The sequence below is a fragment of the Pyrgilauda ruficollis genome, unplaced genomic scaffold (genome assembly GCF_017590135.1).
Source record: "Pyrgilauda ruficollis isolate IOZ18807 unplaced genomic scaffold, ASM1759013v1 scaffold37, whole genome shotgun sequence".
Classification (NCBI taxonomy): domain Eukaryota; kingdom Metazoa; phylum Chordata; class Aves; order Passeriformes; family Passeridae; genus Pyrgilauda; species Pyrgilauda ruficollis.
In genome coordinates, this window is record NW_024525156.1 from 16,241,580 (window position 1) to 16,262,137 (window position 20,558).

Sequence of the window (20,558 nt, forward strand, 5' to 3'; positions counted from 1 at the left end):
GAGTAAGTTTAGTTTTATGTTGGAACAAAAATAGCTTTATCTAGTTCTTAATTAAAAAGTGTACTCCAAGCTTTAAGACTGCCCTTGCATAATCCATAAACTTGTGGATGAGGTGGGCCATCCTCCTTTTCATCAAAAACTGAGCATTACACATAGGCTGTTTTTTGCTGAGGAAATGTGATTTATTTCTATTTTGTATACAGCTTCTTTGAAGTTCTGTTGCAAGCATACTTCATCCTAAACTTTAAGAAAGCTTAGCTCAGGAAAAGAAACTTTATCTGAGCTGGATTTTTAGCTGCAGAAGTTTGTCAGCATCAAGGCCCTTCAGAAGATGGGCTTATCTGTCTCCAGGTGACAGATTTGCTTTCTGTTCCTGAAAACCACAGCATGTGCTGTGGAATCTCATCTCTGTTTGAAGTAAAGATATCTTTCATCTGAGCATGGAGCTGTTTTGTTTAATGCTTCTGTTTGCCACTGGCATTTCTGGAGCAAGTAGAAAAGTACATGTGCAAGTAAGACTTAGGAACTGTTTTCTGGTGAAAACAGAAAACAGAAATGAACATGGGCGCAAACTCAATTAAAGCTTTCTACCTTTGTGTGATGTTGTCTTTTCCTGTAGGCCTTGGAAGAGATGAAGATAAACCAGTCTCAAAGAGAATTTTATATTGAAACAGGTGACTTCTCATGCACTTGAAGACTAGAGTAACACATTAGTATGCCACGTAGAGCAGAGGGGTCTTCCATGTATGTTCTTTTCTGATAGCTGACACCAGGTGGGTGTCATTACTTGTTATCTCTGAGTGCCACTTGTCATCGTGGTGTGCATCCCCCACTGTGCATGGTGGAGGCGTGCTGGCTCCTTTGCTCCTGAGAAAGAGCTTTGTGCCCTCCTGGTGATCTCTGTAGGATAATCTTGGATGGTAAAATTTGTGCTCTACAACAGATGGGGTAAGAAGCAAAAACCACTTCTTGCAAATCTGAAGCAATATTCTTAGATTAGATCTGCCTTGAGCATCTTAAAGCCCTGACAGCCCTCTGGTGCTTTACACAGAGGTGACTGACCTTGAAAATTCATGCTAGTGGTGGGAGGATTGAAAAAAAAGGAGCCAGTGGGAGACCATAGTGAGGAGGGGTCTACAACACTATTAGTTTTGGTGTAATACTACTTTTTTTCCCCCTTGCTATCACGTGACTTGGCATAGCATTGGTATTTCAGGTGCTAGGATGTGTACTGTGGCATGTGGAAAATAGTTTCCTGTGGCTGTGAGAACAGAACATACCAAAAAGACTGATCCAGAAATAGCCAGTCTGGTCAGAGAATTGGTATTCAAGATGCCTGTCTGGTGTATATCTATCCCTTTCAGAAATGATTTCTTAGAAGGTGGGGAGTGTTCTGGGGTTTTGTTTGGTTTTGGGCTTGGAGTGGGGGTTTTTGAGTTTGTTTTGGTCTTGCTGTGTGCCGCAACCTGGCTGAAGTTGCTGGATTAATCAGAGTTTGTATATGGGAGTACTTAAACTGGGGGATCTTACACTTTAATGGAAGGATGGAAAATTTATGCAAGTTGTGAAATTAAATAGTACTCACCCCTGTAGTACTGAATCACTGTCCAGCAAAATCTGATGCTACCTCTTCTCTCCCCAGATTCTTAAACCTAAATGAAAAGAAAAAGCACCAAATACTGAGTCTCATTTCTGGTTTTAATATCACAGGTAGGGAATTCCTGAAACGGCATGGCTTGCCTTATGAATTTGGTCCTTTTTAGAAAGGAAACTCAGGGATGTGAAATGGAGTCACAGAATTTTAGGTAGAATCTTTTTTCCAGTTTTTTTGAGTGACTTGCACATTTAGACACCCTAAATCTAACCCTCTGTGCATATAGATGATTGTGGAAACAGCACTTGTTGCTTCAAGGGACGGGCACCCTCTAACAGAGCATTGTTTTCTTCAAAACTGCCATTTACCATTAGCTATTTACTAGCTTTGTCTCTTGATATTTCCTTTCTTCATTAGAAACTGAAGTGCAAAGAATTACTTTCTTGAACACTGGAGAAGAGTGGAACTAACTCCTCCACTGCCATCAAGATTCTTTGAGGAAAGTATTCACACTGTAGACTTTTGTCTGTTTCTACATCTACCAAAAAAGCATCATGGTGTTGATAGAGGAACTTGGTAGGGATAATTCCTGTGCAGCTGCTGTGGTAGACTTGAGAGTTTGAGTTAAGCAGTACGTATTCCTGCTTGTGTGGTAACTTGTGTGGATCTGTCAGCCCTGTCTTTGAACTTAAGTATGCACAAATTTATATGTGAGAAAGTAATAAATCTTGTTTAAGAAGGTCTATAGGCAGGTTAGTAGGCTTGGGACAGGATTGGGGCTCTGGTAGTTTTTGGGAATCTCATGGTGGAAGAGACTGAGTTGAGCTGGTGTGTGGGGCATGCAGAGCAGCAGGGGCAGACGTCAAAGCTCTGCTGCTGTCACGTGGCTTGTGCCAGTATCAAGAATCAGAAGTTTCAATAACGGTGAAAATACAGTTTCTTTGCTTTATAAATGGGCAAGGGAAGGGTAGTGATGTGGCTAAGTTTGTCAGTGTTGTCTGGCTCAGAGCCATAAATTTTCTTGACCAGTTGAAGGAACATATTTTTCTCTTTGCAGTATCAGGTAGTGAAACAACCACAAGGTTTTCTATTTACTTATTGTGAAAGATGCACACATCTTCCCCCCACTACTGCTCCTCACCAAGTAGTGAGCTATGGGAACCAGGTTTAGGGTACCAGGTATGATACTATCACCCTATAAACAATAATGCACATTTTTTTTCCCAGTAATTTTCTTCTGGCCTAAGTGTTGCACCTTGCTGACTGCACGTCCATAACCTATGTGGTTTTTCACAGCAAACAAATCCAAAGGCTAAATTGCTTGATTGTTTTCTGTGGAAAACTTTCCATCTTAAATAGCTAAATGGAAAATGACTCTCAAAAGGAGAGCTCTGAGGATGTACCCACCAGTTCAGGGAAGCTGCTTGCTTTCTTCAAATCCAAACAAAGTGCAGACAGTGTATATTTGAAAGCCTTTTTGTCATGATTCAGATCACTTGTCCTAGTTTCCAAAGCCAACTCGATAATGTCAGCTTGAGACTTACAATGGGGTATGTCAGTATTTATTCTACCTCTTCTCCACTTCATAACATCCTAGTCCCATTATTTCATCTCTGCTCTCCTCCCATTGTTAAATAGCTTGATTCTGTCAAGTTGAATAAACATCTAAATTCTGTCCATTGGAAAATGGCTCAGTTTCATCAGCAGATATAAATGTGCACAAGGTCTCGAAAATGGAGCAGCACATTGTTGCTGCCTTTGTCTGTCTGTGGGCTACCCCTCCGCACAAACCCACTAAAGCTGAGATGAAGTGCTGAGAGCTACAGCTCCTGCTCTCCATGGGCTCTACCTTTTGTGCTCTAAGTGAGCAGGCAGTCATGAGAGCCCAGCACCCGTGGGCTATGCTTTGGCTACCCATGTGTTCATATATCATGGGTGATGGTAAAATAAAGTGTTCTAACTGCTGATTGCCGCAGACATGCTGAAATAGCATGCTGCATTTTGTAAATATGATTTGGAGCTAATGAAGCAGATCAGAGTTTTACATAATGCCGTTGCTTCAGCACTAATATGACTAATCTGTTTGGACAAGTAACGATGAACTTCTGAATGGCTTATTGCAGGATGCTTGAGTAACTCGGTTAGAAACAACAACCTTTGTACTGGCATGATAATCTTTTTATAAGAACGAGTGGCTCAGTTCTCTTCAGAAGTGTACTATTTTTGTTTCAGTGCAGTGGGATGACAAGTCTTGGGGTAATACATTAATAAAAAGACAGAGGAAAAAAATCAGCTGAACTGCATTATAATAGCAGACTGCAAAATGTTATTTGGATCATTATCTATGGATAGAAAGGAGAGTGGGACTGGATATGCGTAGTGATGTAGGATGTCTTTTGAGGGATAGCTAAAACTGCTAGTGGCTGCCCAAAGAAGGTTTTCACCTTTTCCTTGAATATAATTTAAGTATTTTATAATTTACTCTTAAACTAAGGAATTTATAACAAAAAAAAAAAAAAAAAAAAAAAAAACAAAACAAAAAACAAAAAAAAAAAAAAAAAAAAACCACCAAAAAGCCAATCCAATGTGCTTGGATTTTACAGAATCTAGACAAATCTGCATTAGTTCCAGGTCGAGGGATCTGGTCATAGAGTATTGTTGTGTTTGGTAGATTCACAGGTTTCTTTTACCTTTTCGACTCCGTACGTGTATGTTATGTGTTGTACTTGAGGAACAGTACCAGAAGATTAATGATTAAGACTGAATGTACTTTTTTCTACAGATCAGTGTAGTGCTGTTGGCTTGCCCTCTTTAAAATGTTACTTCTGGTCTGCTACCCTGCAGTGCTGGCTAACTCTCAAGGAGAGGAGACAGCAACTCAACTTACATAAGTATGTGACTTGGTTGTAACTATGTAATTTTAATAAATTGAAGTTGTCTTTTGTGAATTAGTGGTATTGTGGCTTTATGCTTCTCCTGTGGAAGCTGGGGAGGTTTTTTAAACCTTGCAACAAGACAGTATACCACAGGCTGACGTTCTGATTAGGTGAAAAGCATGCAGCAACCTTGGAACTTGCAGCATTCCCTGTTTTCCAGCCTGGTATGTTCTTTGTTTTTGTCAAAGGTACATCTGCAGGAAGAAGCTATCTATGCCATGCTGGATAAGTTTTGTTCCTGGTAGTGCCTTTTATCTTTCAGTAATATACCTCAGAGAAATGTGTCCTAAATGTGTTCTGTTCCTCTTTTGTTTTCATTAAATAATAAATTTAGCATTGCCTTGGAGCATTGCTGTCCTGTAGCTTAAGGAGAAATTTAGAAGAATAGACCAAATAATCTTTTATTTGGTCTATTATTATTATTAATAGACCAACCAGAATCTTTTTATTTGGGTAGATAAAGCTGGAGGTGACTTGATAAAGAGTCCCATGCTTTGAAAGGACAGATTTCTTGAATGTGCTTTTTTCATTGTTGCCATCTTTCCAGCCAGATCCCTCTCTAAAACTGCTGCTGTCACATTTTTACCTTTCAGCAGGTTTCCTTTACAGAAGAGTTATGAGCCTGTCTGATGCATCTCTGGGGAGATTATATTTAGACACAGGGAAACTCACTGTTGCAACTATTTCCAAGAAATATAAATGTAGTTCTGAGCTATTGTACTGAGGTTATTACTGTGACAGTACCTAGTTAGGACTGTGAGGTTCGCAAGTAGATTTTGAAGTCTAACTTCAAGAAATTTGTTCCAAAACAAATTTCTTCCCTCCTAATGAGTGCTGGATGAATACAGCTGCTCTGTTTGCAGCTTGCATAGAAAGATTTAGAAGTAATTTTGTGCTTGTGCTTTTTTTCCTTCTCCTTTTTTTTCCCCTCCCCAAAATGGCAAACAATGCATAAAATTTAGAAGTCAAGAAAAGTAAGAGATAGAAGTTTGGGCTTCAATCCCATATTCTGAGGCCTAGCACAGTGCTCTCAGATAACCCCCACATTCTCCACAAGCAAGCTTTACTGAGGGAATATGAGAATTTTCTTTCCATGCATTGGATTCTGTGTGGTGAAAACTTAATACCGTGTGTGGATTCAGAATGTCTTTTTTGCATTAGCTTTAAATGTTTTAGAAAGTATCATCTTCATGTTCATTATGAATTAACTGCTTCTAGTACAAAAAAACCCAAAAAGCCAACCAATCAAAAAATCCACTACAGCAGTACAGTCTTCTTCAGAGATGATCTATGCTCTAAGTTTAAAATTACAAATTTTTATAGATATGACTATTTCAAATTAAGCTGTTAAGACCAATATCTCTTTCAGATTGGACTTTGAAGAAAAAATTTTGTCAGTTAAAAAGCTAAGTTGTTAAAAAATTGTTTCCTTCCTGGTGAATTGATGAGTTTATTTTCCAAAGATACTCAAAAGATTTTGAAACTACATAAAGTCCTCAGACTGTACTTCATGATTCAGTAAGACAAGAATTCTGTGACAGCTGCTAAAATCGTTGTATCCTTGGAGCTGAAATATCCAAATTCAAATTCAGAGCCTGTCTTTTGGAAAAGAGTGGCCAGTTTTGTTTCTGTAGCAAGTTCTTGTTGGCTTGCTGTGTATATCACTGAATGTTAGAATATGCTGGCCAGCATTCCTTACGTTGTCCTGCAAGTTTGAGGGCCTTTTCCCTACAGTTTATTAGGACAAGCTTTCCATAGTTTATTTCAAATGTAGAAATTTGAGGCCTCAGTGACTGATATGGCACTCTTGGTTCCAGGTTGGGCATTGGTCTAGAAATGTGCTTTGTATAATTTTTGCCGTAAATTTAAGGTAGCTTCAGGGAAGTGATCTCTGCCATGTTAAGTAACTGTGGTCTTGGTTTGTGGGATAAGCCTTCCTAACAGGACTTTGGGCTGTTTGTGTCATTGCTGGGGAGGAGCACACAAGTCACTGCTGAAGCCAGCTTGTGGAGAGTTCTGCCCTGGAAGTAGCAAAACTTGAGGCAAAGGATTAGCAAAAGCATTTCAAGGAGATGGAAAGAAAGTGGATTATAGGGTAAAACAACTGGCCAAGAATTGCTGAAATGCCAAATTGTAGAAATGTTTGAGTACAGTTGCTATTCGTGCTCAAAGCTTCTCTGCTTGTGAGCAGTCTAAACAACTGTATGCTTTTGTAGGAAAAAGTCAATTAAAGTAAATGTGAATCCAAGTGTTTTTAAACTCACGTAGTGAGTTCTCACATTATATTAACAATTCTAATAGCAAATAGTTCAGTAGAGGAGTGAGAGAAAGTATGTCTAAGCAGCTTTTCATGCTATGAGTTAGTATGCAAAATGCAAATTGGATGAGGTAAACCACACAGTTCCTTTCCCTTAATTACATTCTGGGTCACTGGCTTATTTGCTTCAAAAACCAGCAGGAGGCCACTACAAAAACTCACATTAGAGTAGAATGTTGAGCAAGGCAAACTGGGGCAGTAAGGGGAAATGTTTTCCTGCATTGGAGGGGCAATTCTCCCTCGCCTTGCTACTTACCGTTGCACCTTTGTAGATGTTCCCATGGCGTAAGACTGTTCTCAAGCTTTCTTCTCCTCATCGAGGTTTGATAGCAAAACCAAAATAGAGATGCCAGTGTTCCTTGAAGCTGAAAGCAGATCCTGATGACTTGTTGCCTTTTTCTGATGTTGCCAAGCAGTTGATTCCTCAAGTTTTGAGGAGGTGATTCTGCTGGTGGTGGTGTTCCAGCCAGGGAAAGCCTTCTCTCAGGGCAGGGTTGGATACTGGGAAAAGGTTCTTCCCCTGAGGGCTGGGGCACTGGAACAGGCACCCCAGGGAAGTGGTCAGAGCACCAAGCCTGATAGAGTTCAAGAAATGTTTGGACAATGCTCTCAGGCACATGGTGTGACTCTGGGGTGGTCCTGTACAGGGCCAGGAGCTGGACTCAAGGATCATGATGGGTCCCTTCCAGCTCAGCAGATTATGTGATTCCATGATTTGATTATTTTTCATTAAAAATGCTATTTTGAATAATTTTATGGTGTTTCAGTTTAGTCTCATGTAGCTGAATGTGATCTGTCTAGCTATGTAGAAATCGTCTACCAGTTAAAATGCCTAGAAATTAGAGTATCTCATTAAATCTATTAATGTAGCAATACTGTGTATGAAACTTCAGTTAAAAAAACCCTCAAAACGTGAGTTCTACAGATCTGAAGTATAATAGAATAACTTTCTTTTGGAGGTTGGCAGTCCTTGGCATTTTGTACCCAGCATTCTTCCCATGTGCAAAGTAAACAGTTTGTAATGAAAATTAATTATTGTTTTGCTCCTAATAATAAATTTCAATGAATAAATTCTTGTTGCTGTGATACTATAAATTAAAGTGCTGCAACTATAATACATCCTTGACTTCTTCCTTTCCTTTATTGCTGAGGTGGAGATGAAGATATCTGGAACATAAATAGAAAGTGTCAAAAAAATAAAAAAAAGTCTTCAGGAGTCTCAGTTCTCCCTCAAAGGAGGGTGAGTGGGCAGAAGAATCAAAATGATAGTACTTTGGGAAGGATGCTTTTCAAAATCTGTCCAAATGCCTTTCACATTTAATCCTGCAAATGTTTGTGAATGGGAGGATCACAGACCTTTCCTGTGGTTTTTCTGACAGCGAAGCTTCATGTGTGTTTTAGAGAGAAGAGCTTTAATACTGTTCCTTGTGGATGTGTGGCTCTCTCCACTCACACAGTAGATCTCTGGAAAGGGGAGGCAAATGAGGTCGTTTTGATCCATCATCTCTTGTTCCTCCTGTCTATTCAGGTGAGATAGCACAGGAGAGGATTTCTGCCGTTCGAGTATGGGATCATAAGGTCCTGGCCATTTGCATTCCTCTGCATGGAGGTGACCTGTGAAATGGCTCTCAGAAAGACAAATGTAGTGTGATCCCTTCCTCTCTAAGGAGCCAGGCACTCAAGACAATTGGTCAGCGAGAGTGGGTGGGTCAAAATGGAGAGCCTGCTCAAATGAGATCTTGCATATTTTAGGTTTTACCCCAGATTACAGGGTGGAGGGTTCAATACAGTTTTAATAAGATTAAGATGTGCTGAACTTTGAAAGGATGTGCTTTGGAGGGGAATGGTTTTGGTTTTGTTGGGGTCTTTTTGTTTGTTTTTAGATGCTAGCATTGGGCAAGGATGGATCGTAGAGCAGTTTCAGTTGCTCAGCTTTTTTCAAAGTAAACAGTTTAACTGCTGTGTCTCTGTGTAGCCGCAATATTTTTTCCAATGGTAGAGAAAGCATTTGTTTGTAGGGCAGAAAAATAAAATACTGTTATGGTCTGACCACAATCAATATACTTAAATGGACTTACTTGTGCTGTGTATTTTACTAACACTGTTCAGCTGGACTGCTCTTGTGGTATTGAGAGGTCTTGGATTCAAATGCCAGTAAAGCTGATGCTCAACTTTCAGGATGGGGTCCACCCAAGTGTAGGTGGGCTTTTCAGACTCCTCTGGGTATTTTCACTGAAAGGAGGAAACTTTGACGAGTAGCCCGAGCTTCAAGTTGATCCTACTAGTGTTTTACAAAGGACTCATGGTGGATATTTATGGATCCTTTCCTAAAATTATCAGGAATCAGAGTTAAAGTGGTGCTCTGATGAATTTAAATTCCTGAGGTTGTTTTTAGCACACTCACTTTCCTGTCAAAGCTGAAATTTATGAACTTGTTTTGATTTCTCCTAGATAACTTCCTGAGGCCTCAGGAGCTCCAAATCAAACTGTGTATTTGGGAAACTGGACCTTTGTACAGGCTTTTTCCTGCTCTTGCTGTGGGTGTGGGAATTTTCAGCATTTTTCTTCTAGGGATGTATAGCATCAAAGAAGAAACTTTAGAGTGTAGTCAGGCTTATGAGCTAGGACTTGTGACTGTCCTTTCACAGACCCATGGAGTGCTTTGGACAGAAAACTGATGGGTTTGGAGATGACTCAGATGTGTGATAGTTGATTTAATTTAAAAAGGGAATGGAAAAAACCAATGTCTTCTGGTTTTTTCCTCTCCTTTGTAATAAAACCGTATGATGTGCACTCTTAGACAATTCCCATATGCTATCCAGTTACTCCTAGTCTCTGAGGTAGGAAAGAGAAGAAACTGTGTCAAACCTGATATCTGTGGGCATGTGATAAATCTTCTCTGCCTGTTTCCAGGGGTAGAAAAGCATTGAGAAAAATGTTCTCTTTCATGTTTCTTCATGATGCATATCTTTCCCCACTGCTTTCTTCTTCACACTTTATAAAATCAGCTTTCCGAACTTCTGTCTTGTGTTCCCCCCCCCGCCCCAATGTGGTCTGAGGCACAGAATTTTGCTGCTGACACACGTTTAATATATATCAGCATAATCCAACCTTTGTCATGTAAATTTGGAAAAAGAAAACACTTGAATGATTGAAGTCAAGTTAGCATGAATCAAAGGGTCTGTGTTCTTTAGCAAGGAAACAAGGTGGATGGGTATAAGCAGGCAGAAATCCAGGTAGTGAAGCTTTCCAAGTGTATCTGCAAATTCTGTCTCTCCTTTTTCATCATCCAGGCTTCTGTGTGATTCTTTGAAGCTGCTTTTGCTGATGAGAAGTGAAAAGGAAGGGCTGTTAAGAGTGGTGTTAGGAACAGCCTCTACAGTGTTGTAAGAGAGGGAGAAAGAGGCAACTGAAAGTGTCCTTGTGCCTTGTTGCTGCTCTCACTTTCAGCTGAATATGTACTCCATGCCTACTTACTGAAGTCAGAACCAAAACCATTATTGCTCTGACTAGCTCCTTGAAACAAAAGGTTTGCATGAGCATACTACATAAAATCACATGCACGTACAAATATTGATGACTAGTGCATGGGAAAAGCAGCCAAGGTACAGACATAACATGTATGAACTAAGCTTACCTAGCAAGCTATGAACACTCTAGCTGATACGATGGAGTAAGATTGGATTATAAGGTCAGCCAGAACTCCTTCTAGCAATAGCTTGAAATCTCATGTTAATGAAACTGAATTTTAAATGATAGATAAGTCTGACTAATTGCTTGTGCTGTTTCTTCTGGCTTTTGTATTTCTCTGCCTTTGTGCAATTTAAAGCAGTCGCTCAATCTTTACCTACTAGTTTCCTCTCTTTTTATTTATTAGGTATTGTGGCTTTTGATTGTAGATGTTGCCAATTCCAAATCCAGAATTCTGGCCTTCTCTTTGCAGGACTAAACTTTGGAGGGACTTGACAAGTTATAAATTTTTCAGTATCATTTTATATCACAGTTATTTGTGATTTTTTTAAACTAGACACAGTTGAGATGGCGAGTAATAGCCTTGCAATACTCCACAGAATTGTTTTTATATAAGCTGTTTATCAGTTGGGTCCTATGATAAATCTTGAGTTTAGATTTTGATCTCTTCAACAATGCTGGTACAGCGATAGTAAGTGTCATACTTAAAATGTTTCACCTTAGCAAGGATTTAGATCACTGCATGCTTTTAGATATGTAGGATGCCTGACTTGTTTCTTCTGATGAAAGAACAAGAAGAAAAATCACTGTACTTGGAACTTGAATAAGTTTAACACACAAAATAGCTCAATCATCTTGTAGTTGATGGAATTTTAGTCTAGAACACTTTGAAAGATGACATTTGTGTTATGTAAGAAGTTCATGCAAAGCAATTCTTGATGTAGCACGCACACGTGTACCTCTGTAGCTTTTCAAAAAATGTTTGACTACCCACATCTTCCCTCCTTGGGGCAAGGCAGGTACGTTCCAAGGGCATGTGGGGATTTGCTAAACTTTTGCTGGTGAGGAGCATGGATTCCTACATTTCTGTTGTAGTACTAAGGAATACAGATGAACTTCTGCCAGGGGCTGTCACTCTTCCTTCTCAGAGGAGTGTGTGTTCAAGTGGTTATTTTGAGCTTACATTGCCATGCCTCATGTTGAGCATCTAACACTGATAAAACCTGAAAGCTGCTGCTAACTTCAGTGTAATTTTGCTCTTCAATTCCATCAAGACTCAAGCTTTGCCTAAAACAGTTGGTTAGCTCAGAGCTTTTGCCAATACAGCGATTGCTTTAGACAGGATAAGTATCCTTTGGGATGCCAGGAATTTTACTGCGCTTGTGGCTTTATTGTGCGTTGGGAGTATAACAAGTAGAATTCAATTTTTGCATGACTTCACCAGAAAAAAGTGCATTTTCAGCATTTTGTTCAGCTGTGCTTTATATGGCCTGAATTGGGAAGAAAGGGGAAAGGTCACTTGAGCATTCATTGGGTCCCATCCTACAGAAGCTGTACATGCTGTCATAAAAGTCATGGCAAGTACTGGTGAATTCGTAAGTCTTTTTTCTTGGCCCCATCTATTATGTTTTCACCTCTTTAATATCAGTGCATAGAACTGTATAACTTGAAAGTGGAGTTTTTTGAGACCATCTTAATAAGGGATAACTTGAAATGTATTGCTAAAGTATTCTTTTAAAGAAATACATGTAAGGAATTTGACCAGAATTTAGCACAAGTCTTCCCAGTATAAGACTAACTCTGTTTTAAATTTACTTGGACCAAAAATACTTGGTAGATTATGTCACTGAAGAACTTAGTCAGTAGCTTCCTTAAATGAATCCTAAGTTCAAGATGGGAAAGTTGTTTTAGATAAGACTTCCTAGAAGCCTCTAGACCAATATTGCAGCTCTTTGCAACTTCGTTAAAGCACAGGAGGAAGATGACTTTTTTCATGGTGGTACATTTTCAGGATATTTCAGTTGTTTCTCCTTGGAGAGGTGACATATGGTTCTTTCCCAAAAGAGTTGGTATTGAGTTTTGCTACTGGAAAGCAGGTGACTCTCCCTTTTATAAGCTTTCTTCAAAATAAGATATTTGAACAAAACAACAGAATTCACCCTGCATCTCCATTCTATTTTTAATGCTAGCAGAAGTTTGGCCATCAAGTGCACCTTTATTTTGCTAAAGTAAACAACCCTGCCTGCATGTAACTTGCTTGGATTTCCTGCAGACAAGTGAAGTGAATGGGGGTGCAAAGATCTGAGAGTTTGAATGTGAAGGGCCCATGTTTCAGCTGCAGGAGTAGCCTGTAGGGATAGATGGGGTGAAGAGTTTAAGAACCAGGTGGGTTTTGAGTTTGTTGGGGGTCAGTCTGTGTTTATGGGTGTTTGCTTGTACAAACTGAACTTCAAAATCTGTCAAAATAACATTGAAGCAGCTAGATCTTGAGTTCACTTGCTACAGTCAGAACAATTGCATTCCAAGGCTTTGTGTTTGCTCTCTCTACATAGTAATCCAGATGAATTTCCACTGTGCTTGCGTGCTTTTAATTGCAAATAGTGTCCGCTGCTACATATTCTGCTTTAGCTTGTTGCCTTTATGAGGTTATCCTAGTGTAGGAGCTGTGCTGGTTAACAGTGACTCTTCAGTGAATTCTGCTGAATCACTGTTAGGTTTTCCTTCAGAAGCTTTTGCTTATATATGCTTATGTACTTTGATACTTTGTTTTTGACATTAGAGGTATTACAGCCATCATCCATGGTTCTACATGGCACTTGACGGAAAAGCTTTTCAGAGAAGTAATTTTTGTTACAGTACACGCCTGTAACAACATTTGAAGTGTTGATACCATGGTTTTAGGGCTCCTGTGTCAAGATGGTGAGTCTTGTTGAGAACAAGATAAAGGGAATGATCAAGTGAACAAAGACGGAACTCTGTCTCAGTGGGGAAAGAGGGATATTTTCTGAGTTACTAAATACATACAAACCTTTCCTCCAGTGAGGATTTACTCTGAAGTGGAAGGCAGGATTATGGCTATAAAACTATTAACTGTGTTTTATTGTATCATATCATGTAGTGGTAATCCTTGCTTTTAAGGGTGATCTTCCTGTAAAGTAGGAGGAACATGTTTTACAGAGACTAAAGGCTTGTCTATGTTCTACTCTGCCAGTGTTGTCTTATAGTGAATGTTTCCTTAAAGAAAGGATGAGTTTAACACAGTTCAGTAAAATTTGTCATTTGGAGTCTGCTTTTCTTACTCAGGTGAAAAGGTAGTAGAGCTTTCAAGTAGTAGAGCTTGAACTGCGAATTCCTAAAGGATACTTAACTAGTTCACTTTCCCCCAGCACCCATACAATACAGAGTGCAGCAAAATGAGGAGTATAATGAGTAAACTGTGGAACTTTGCTGATGGTTACATGAGTTAAATGTCCTTAAGAACAGTATCATAGTGACCAAGTTCCTCCTTGACCGAGCAGTATAGAATCAGTCTGCAGCCTTGTGTTAAATCTTGCAACAATCTTTAAGAGTCTAAGTAGGTTTGAAGGCAAAAATTCAATTGCTGATTTTGGAATGATTTGACAGGTGAAACTTTGATATATATTACTGGTCTGTTACCTTTGCAAAAGCAGCCTGCTAGTAGAGACTGTGAGGTGAATCCTTGGTCTTAGTTAAATATAAAACCTGCTAATTCTGTGCCTTTGTTCCTAAATTATGACACTGTGGACAAGAAAAATACTTCTAATAAGCATGTGTCTGTATGTAGGTTTTCTTTGTAAGTTTCAAATAAAAAATGAGAGCAGTACAATAGTTTGAGGTTTTGCTTGTTTTTTTTTTTTTTTTTTTTGCTTCCTTTGCCACCCTCTTTTTTCTTTTTTAAATCCAACTTGCTGCTTTATTTTTATACATCTCATTGCACTGGGGCTTGCCTGAAGTCATCACTGCTGTCCTCAGTTTGACGAGAATGAAAGGGGAAGCAGCCTTACATGACTGAAAAGCTTCAAAAACATTGCAGGCAGTAGTTTCATGTGTATTTAATGAAAGGGGTTTAGCAAAAGTAGAAATCTGCAGAATGATTTGGCAGTAAGGTTTCAGCAACAGCATTTCTGGTGTCATTTCCCAAAAGGGGGGCAATGACACTCAAGGGCTTTCCGTGTTTTGAGCTAATTGAGGCCTCTTTGCACTTCTATTGAGGTAGGACCAGCATTGAGCTTTCATTTGCAGGCTCACAGGCAAGGTGGGATGAGCTGTTCTGGTTTCAGTTCAGCAGCGTGGTGGGGATGGTGCTCCAGGTGTGAACTCAGAGGTTGCCACCCACCCTGCTGGCTCCCCCGACCAGCTAGGGAATAGCCCAGCTTTCCCAAGTGGATTCAGATCAGTGGTGGTTTTTGGGTGTTCTTTTGCTCCAATGCGTAGAAGAATTGATATTCACAGAATATTAGTGTGTGTAATATCTTATTTCTGAAATGACTTATTGAAAGCCGTGGGTGGGTTTGATTACATATCCTCTCCAGCAGCAGCCACTGTGTCACAGCTCTGGCCCCTACGTGCCTTTCCTCTGCTCTCCATGCTGAACTACTCACCATGAGCTGTCCCTAAGGCCTCTCAGTCAAGAGAAGCAAGAAATGAAAGCAGCCTGTTTTGTCTGAAAGGCCTCGGGGACACCTTGCAAGGAACAGCTGATGTGGTAGGGCTGATGCAATGCTGGCCTCGGGTTGGGGGCCCAACACTGTGCAGAGGAGATGATGACCTCTGCAGCTGCCCAGCTGTAGCAGGAAAAGTACATCCCTAAATTAGAGACTCAGAGTTAATTCAGTCACTTCTGAGAAGTCTCAAACTTCAACACTGTTCCAGCTGAATAATAACTTAAGCCTCTCTTACTACTGGCAAATACCCGAGGTGGCTTGGGGGGGCAGTCTCTCCAGCTGGATGGGCTGCCTGCACCATGCAGGTCACGAGGAATTTTTAGTTTTCATTCCATCAAACCAATATTAGTAATAAAAATAAGACCTGCTGCACAGAAGTGAACGTGTTTCTTATGTCAACACTTTTCCCTGCTCTTATTTTGGTAATGTCTTAAGTCACTCTTTAGAGACAGACTTTATTGGCTGTACTTTTCAAACAGGGGGGAATACTAAGTACTTGCAACTTAATCGGCCGTATTGCTGAAGAGAGGGTTTTTTTTCTCCCCAAGTACTTTTATGTCCCATAATGAGCTGGTATTTTATAACTTCTGATGATAATGTATTCCATATGCCTTCCATTGCTGGGATAAAGAGCTTTACTCCAGAATCCATAGCAAGTGGCTGCGGGTATTTATTTAATAAAGTTTCAAGTCTCTGCACCAAGCGGGATGTCAGTGTGTTGTGTACCTGGAGCTTCCTCAGCCTGCTTGTGGTGAGATCTTAGTTCTTTAACATCATGGAAAGATTACTCCTGTCCCATCCTGCTTCCTATGAAGCAGGGTAGGTTCTGTGATTCTAAAGACAGTCCTGCTGTTTCAGTCAAATTCCTTGCTTTTCTTTATTCTTGTTGTGAATACCGCTAGTCTCCCTCCAGGACCTGGGAGGAGTTAAAACTGAGAGGAATTCAGCCATGAATACCAAGATAGCCAAATGAGTGGTCTGCTCATAATTCCTTGAGGCATCTCTTCTAATGCCTTGCACAGAACAAAAGTCCTGTTGTGGGGGTGCTTAGGAGTTGCTGTAGTCTTGGAGACTTGACAGGAATGAAAAATAATCTTTTTATGGTTTCTTGCTAAAATACTCAAACTGCTTTGGTTGGGCTTAGCATTTGAAAAATATTTTCTGGTATGTGACTTCTGGATGTTCTGGCTTATTTGCCTTCACTCTGATCAGTGCAACAATAATTATATTTTAAGTTTTTGGCAGGATTCAAATTTATGTTTCAAGTCACAAAGGATTATCATTACCATTTTATCTGCACGCCTGTTGGCTTTGGTATATTATCACAGGCCCTGTGAAAACTCATTTGCTTTCTTCAGGGTTTAGTTAAAACTGAGGAATCATCTATATGTGAATCTCGTGCAGCCTTCTAAATCTTGAATGGGAGGTCTATGATGCAGATTGAGGAACATAATTTCAGAACTGCTGATGCTTTTACTGAAAACAGTGCTTCCACTGGCACTGTTAGAGGCAGGGTACCTCAAAACCAACAGATTTTTGGTGGTGATGCTGTAGTTACGCTGTAATTTGTGGTGTTTGATTCCTGGCCTGAAGGCATTCTGCTGTAGTCCAAATTGCTCCCCATCTTTCTGTACACTTGGAAGAAAAATTGTCATTTGCCTTCTGATTTGATTATTTTCCAGGTCATAGAAAAGGCAGGCGCAGTTCCGAGCCTTTCCCTTGTCCTCCACTCCCCAGGCTGTCAGGGATGAGCCCTCTTGCAGGAGACTCTGCCACCTGCTGCTTTCCTCCCTGAAGTGAGGAATCTAAGCCAGCCTTAGATCGCTTCACACTCTTTCCAAACCCTATCCCACTTCTGCTGTAGCAGAGCTCACTGTCATTTAAACTTTTCCTGCTTTTATGCTCTCTTGGCAGCTAATACCTGAGCTCTTTAAAGCTGTCTGTCCAAGCTTATTTTTTAGTAGGCAAGGCTGCTACTTTTCAAACAGCTTTTGCTCACAGTTACCTGCAAAAAATACTTGGTTGGATTTATGAATCTAGGAAATTAGTTCCACAGCTACTTGGTGTGTCCTTGATTAACCTCCGTTTAAAATCAAAATAAGCTAGTAGCTTTTGACTCTTTTTTCCCTGCACTTGCATGATAATAGTATCACAATGTTTTATCAAATATCAATGATGACAGTCCTTAAGCAGGAAGAAAACTGAATATGTGAGCAGATTGCGTCTCAGGCAACAACATGTGATCCAATATTAAACATGAGCTTTTCAAGTTACAGGGAAGAGCCCAGGTTGGAAGGAACCTTGAAAGATCATCTGGTGCAACCAGATGGTTGGTTATGTAGTGAAGTAGACAAGAAATGGAAGAGAGAAACCATTTGCTTTAATGAAATTGGTCCAGTGTTTATTTCTGTATGTTCCCATCAAGATCCTTCTGCCTTTCACTTAGCAAAGGACAATTCTTTCTGGGAAAAAGCACCTTAAATCCTTTGAAGGGTTCTTTTGAGTTTAAAGGGCGTTTGGTTGTTTGTTTTTTTTTGTTTTTTTTTTTTTTTTTAATTTTTTTTGTTTTTTTTTTTTTTGTATTTGTAGGAGTAACTGAAGGTTCTTATTCCAGTAATTTTCTAGTCAAATAGTTCATATCTAGCAGGAATACTTCTAGTGATAGCTCTCTTCCAGGTTTTTTAGTAAACCTTTACTAATGATACTAATTGTTGCTGTATCTTGTGACTTACAAACTGAGAATTTACATGAAATATTAGGAGCTACTTTTTAGATACTTCTGAGTAGTTTTACAGGTCCAGCTGTGCCTAACATCATGTACTAGTCCAAAGGGACTGGTCCTAGAAAGCAGATTTCTCAGGCATCTGAATTAATTTTCTCCTGTAACTTTTTCCAAGACCAGCTTTCCAGTACCTCTTGTGAGGTGTGAGTACCTAGTGTGGTAGTCTATTTTACCTCTGGACTGGGCAGGATAATGCTACTACTTGATTGTCCCAGAATGCTGTTGTGGTTCCTACCGAGCATCTTGGCTGCAGCACTGCAGCCAGTGCTCATACTCTCTGCTATCCATGATATTCCTAAAAAATTTCTGAGGTTTGGTGTTTTCCAGGACACAGGTCTGCCCAGATTAAGTGCAAATTATGCCCTTTGTTCCTGAATGTTTATGAAAGTTGCATTTGGTTATGTTGAAATGCTAAATGAGCTTGTCTTCCCAAGAGATTGAGTTAAGGGATTTCTATCTGCAGCATGTTCAGCTTTTCCTGGGAAGTTAGAGAGCACACAGTCAGAAAACAGACCTGAGAAGATGATTATAAAACAAAATTTTAGGGGTGCAACTGCACACATCTCTGACAACTATTCCATATGCAGTTGTGCTATTAGTATTTACCAAGCACTTTTTACTCCCATTACAGAGATGTGGTTGTTTGTGTGTGTTAATTCTTTAATCAGGGCTCTGTGGCATTCCTCACAAGCTAGATAAATTCTCAGTTACTTTAAGAATGAAATGTTTCATACTCCAAATGTAGTGTTTGATTCAGCTTTTGTGTTTGTTAAGGCTGAGTTGCTGTAATTTACTCACTTGTATTCTCTATCACCTGTCTTGTGGCTGTGGACGGAAAGGGTGTCCTATTTCCCTCTGTTAGGCAAAGAGTTAATCCACAGCTTCTGTAGTTGGATATGAATTTGCTTGGCAGTGTAACTACTGCTTTCTTGAAGCACCTATTTTTGAATTTGATGCTGATACCTTGTGGGCATTAAAGTTTCAGTGTTTCAGCTTCAAGCAACAGTGATATTCCTGCAGATCCAAACTGGCAGACATTGGTAGCCTAAATGCTAGTGTTTATTAGAGCAGAGCAAGGCTTGAGGGTAACTGTGCCAAGTGTTGGCTCATTAAATTGGCAGGAAGATTCAAAAATGCTGCTTTTAAAGATAAGGACAAGAATTGGCGTGGGCTAGGCAGGGGTGAGAGAATGGCAGTGGATAGGGCATGTGGTAGGTGTCTTCTATCTTTCTGTAGATAATTTGAAGGCAAGAGCAGACTCATTGAAACAAATGAGCTGTCATGCAAGCAGGAATAATAGCAAGTTGAAGTAATAGTGTGCAGCACTTGTCACTGCTGGAGATCAGTAGGCACAGCTCTGAAATATTAGTGTTAGAATCATCGCTTTGCTTTTCTAGAGTCCTAATGAGTTATTAATTCCTTGTATTTAGGAATTTTGGTAAATATTAGTGCAGGGAAATTAGCCATTTATCTTTTATCGTGATGGGGAAGCTACTTGAAATTAACATACTCTTTGGTTTGTTTATCCAGGGGAACTCCCTCCCAAGGTTTGCGGACGCTGGTGTTCTTACATAAATTTGAACTGGTTTAACATGAACATGATTAGCTCTTGTCTCTGTTTGCAAAATACTTAGATGTATTTGGATGACTCAAATCTGGGCTGGACTGTTTAAGGTTTGATAGGGTAACTTGGTGTATATAAATCAGATTAGAATGAGTAAATTGTGCCTCCCATTTACATCCTGAAAGAGCAGAGATGCTTGTCTTTGTGTTGCCATCGCTCGTGATGTTTTCTATAGAGTAGAATCTTACTGATAGATTAGATTAGTAGAATCTGAGACATTTAAAGTAATTTAACAGATTTGGTCTAATTAGTAGATTAGACCAAATCATTGATTATTATGCTAATAATCTGAATTACTAAAAATAGTGAATTAATTGTAATATGGACAAAATAACTTCACTCTTTCCAAATCTTTACTCAGACTAAAGCAGGGTCTTTGGGAGATTTCATCTCGGTTGCCCCTGCTAATGTCATGGCTGGCTGCCTCTGCTGTGGGGTTGGGACTGAGCAGTGCAGGCTGGGGGAGGCAGGACCTGTGTTCTTTGGGAAGCTTTTGAAGCTGTTTGAACTGCGACCTGAAGGATAGCCAGAAGAGACATGGAAATGCAAAGACATGGGTCGGCATGCACTACATCGTCACTCCCTTCTGCAGTTACCACATGCCTTGTGAATTCAGCAGGAGCCTATTTCTTATTGTTGTGGATGAACATTTGATTGTCAGAGAGAAGGCTGATACCATTAATTGGTGCTTCTGTGGTTATTGCAGATTATTTAATGTGACCTGCTCCTCATGATACCAACCTGTCATGTCCTTCTACCTATGGAAAAAGTCTGCACTGAAGCTAATATTAAATTACCTGCTTGCATGGTTTTGAAGCTGTACGTCATTTGCCATGCTGCAGTTTGTAGCTTGAAAATTTCTTGATCAAGTCTCAGGATGACTTAAGTGAAAGAGGCAAAGATTTTCTGTGATTAACTGGATGCTTTTGTTTCTATTTCAGGAAAGCCCCACAGCACTGGCAGCTCCGAACGGATTCAGCTCTCAGGAATGTACAATGTTCGAAAAGGGAAAATACATTTGCCAGTCAACAGATGGACAAGACGCCAAGCTATCCTTTGTGGAACATGCCTAATTGTCTCATCAGTAAAAGAAAGCCAGACTGGAAAGATGCATGTCCTCCCTTTAATTGGTGGAAAAGTAAGATATTT

At 39.9% G+C, this 20,558-nt stretch overlaps 1 protein-coding gene across 1 annotated transcript in view; it reads left to right on the forward strand.

The window, feature by feature from the left end:
- The window catches only part of PHLPP1 (PH domain and leucine rich repeat protein phosphatase 1), a 136,388-nt gene that overhangs the window by 52,761 nt on the left and 63,069 nt on the right, over positions 1-20,558 (forward strand). Inside the window, exon 2 of the mRNA XM_041475891.1 lies at positions 20,351-20,547. Coding sequence (XP_041331825.1) covers positions 20,351-20,547 — 197 coding nt within the window. The remainder of the gene's footprint in view (positions 1-20,350; positions 20,548-20,558) is intronic.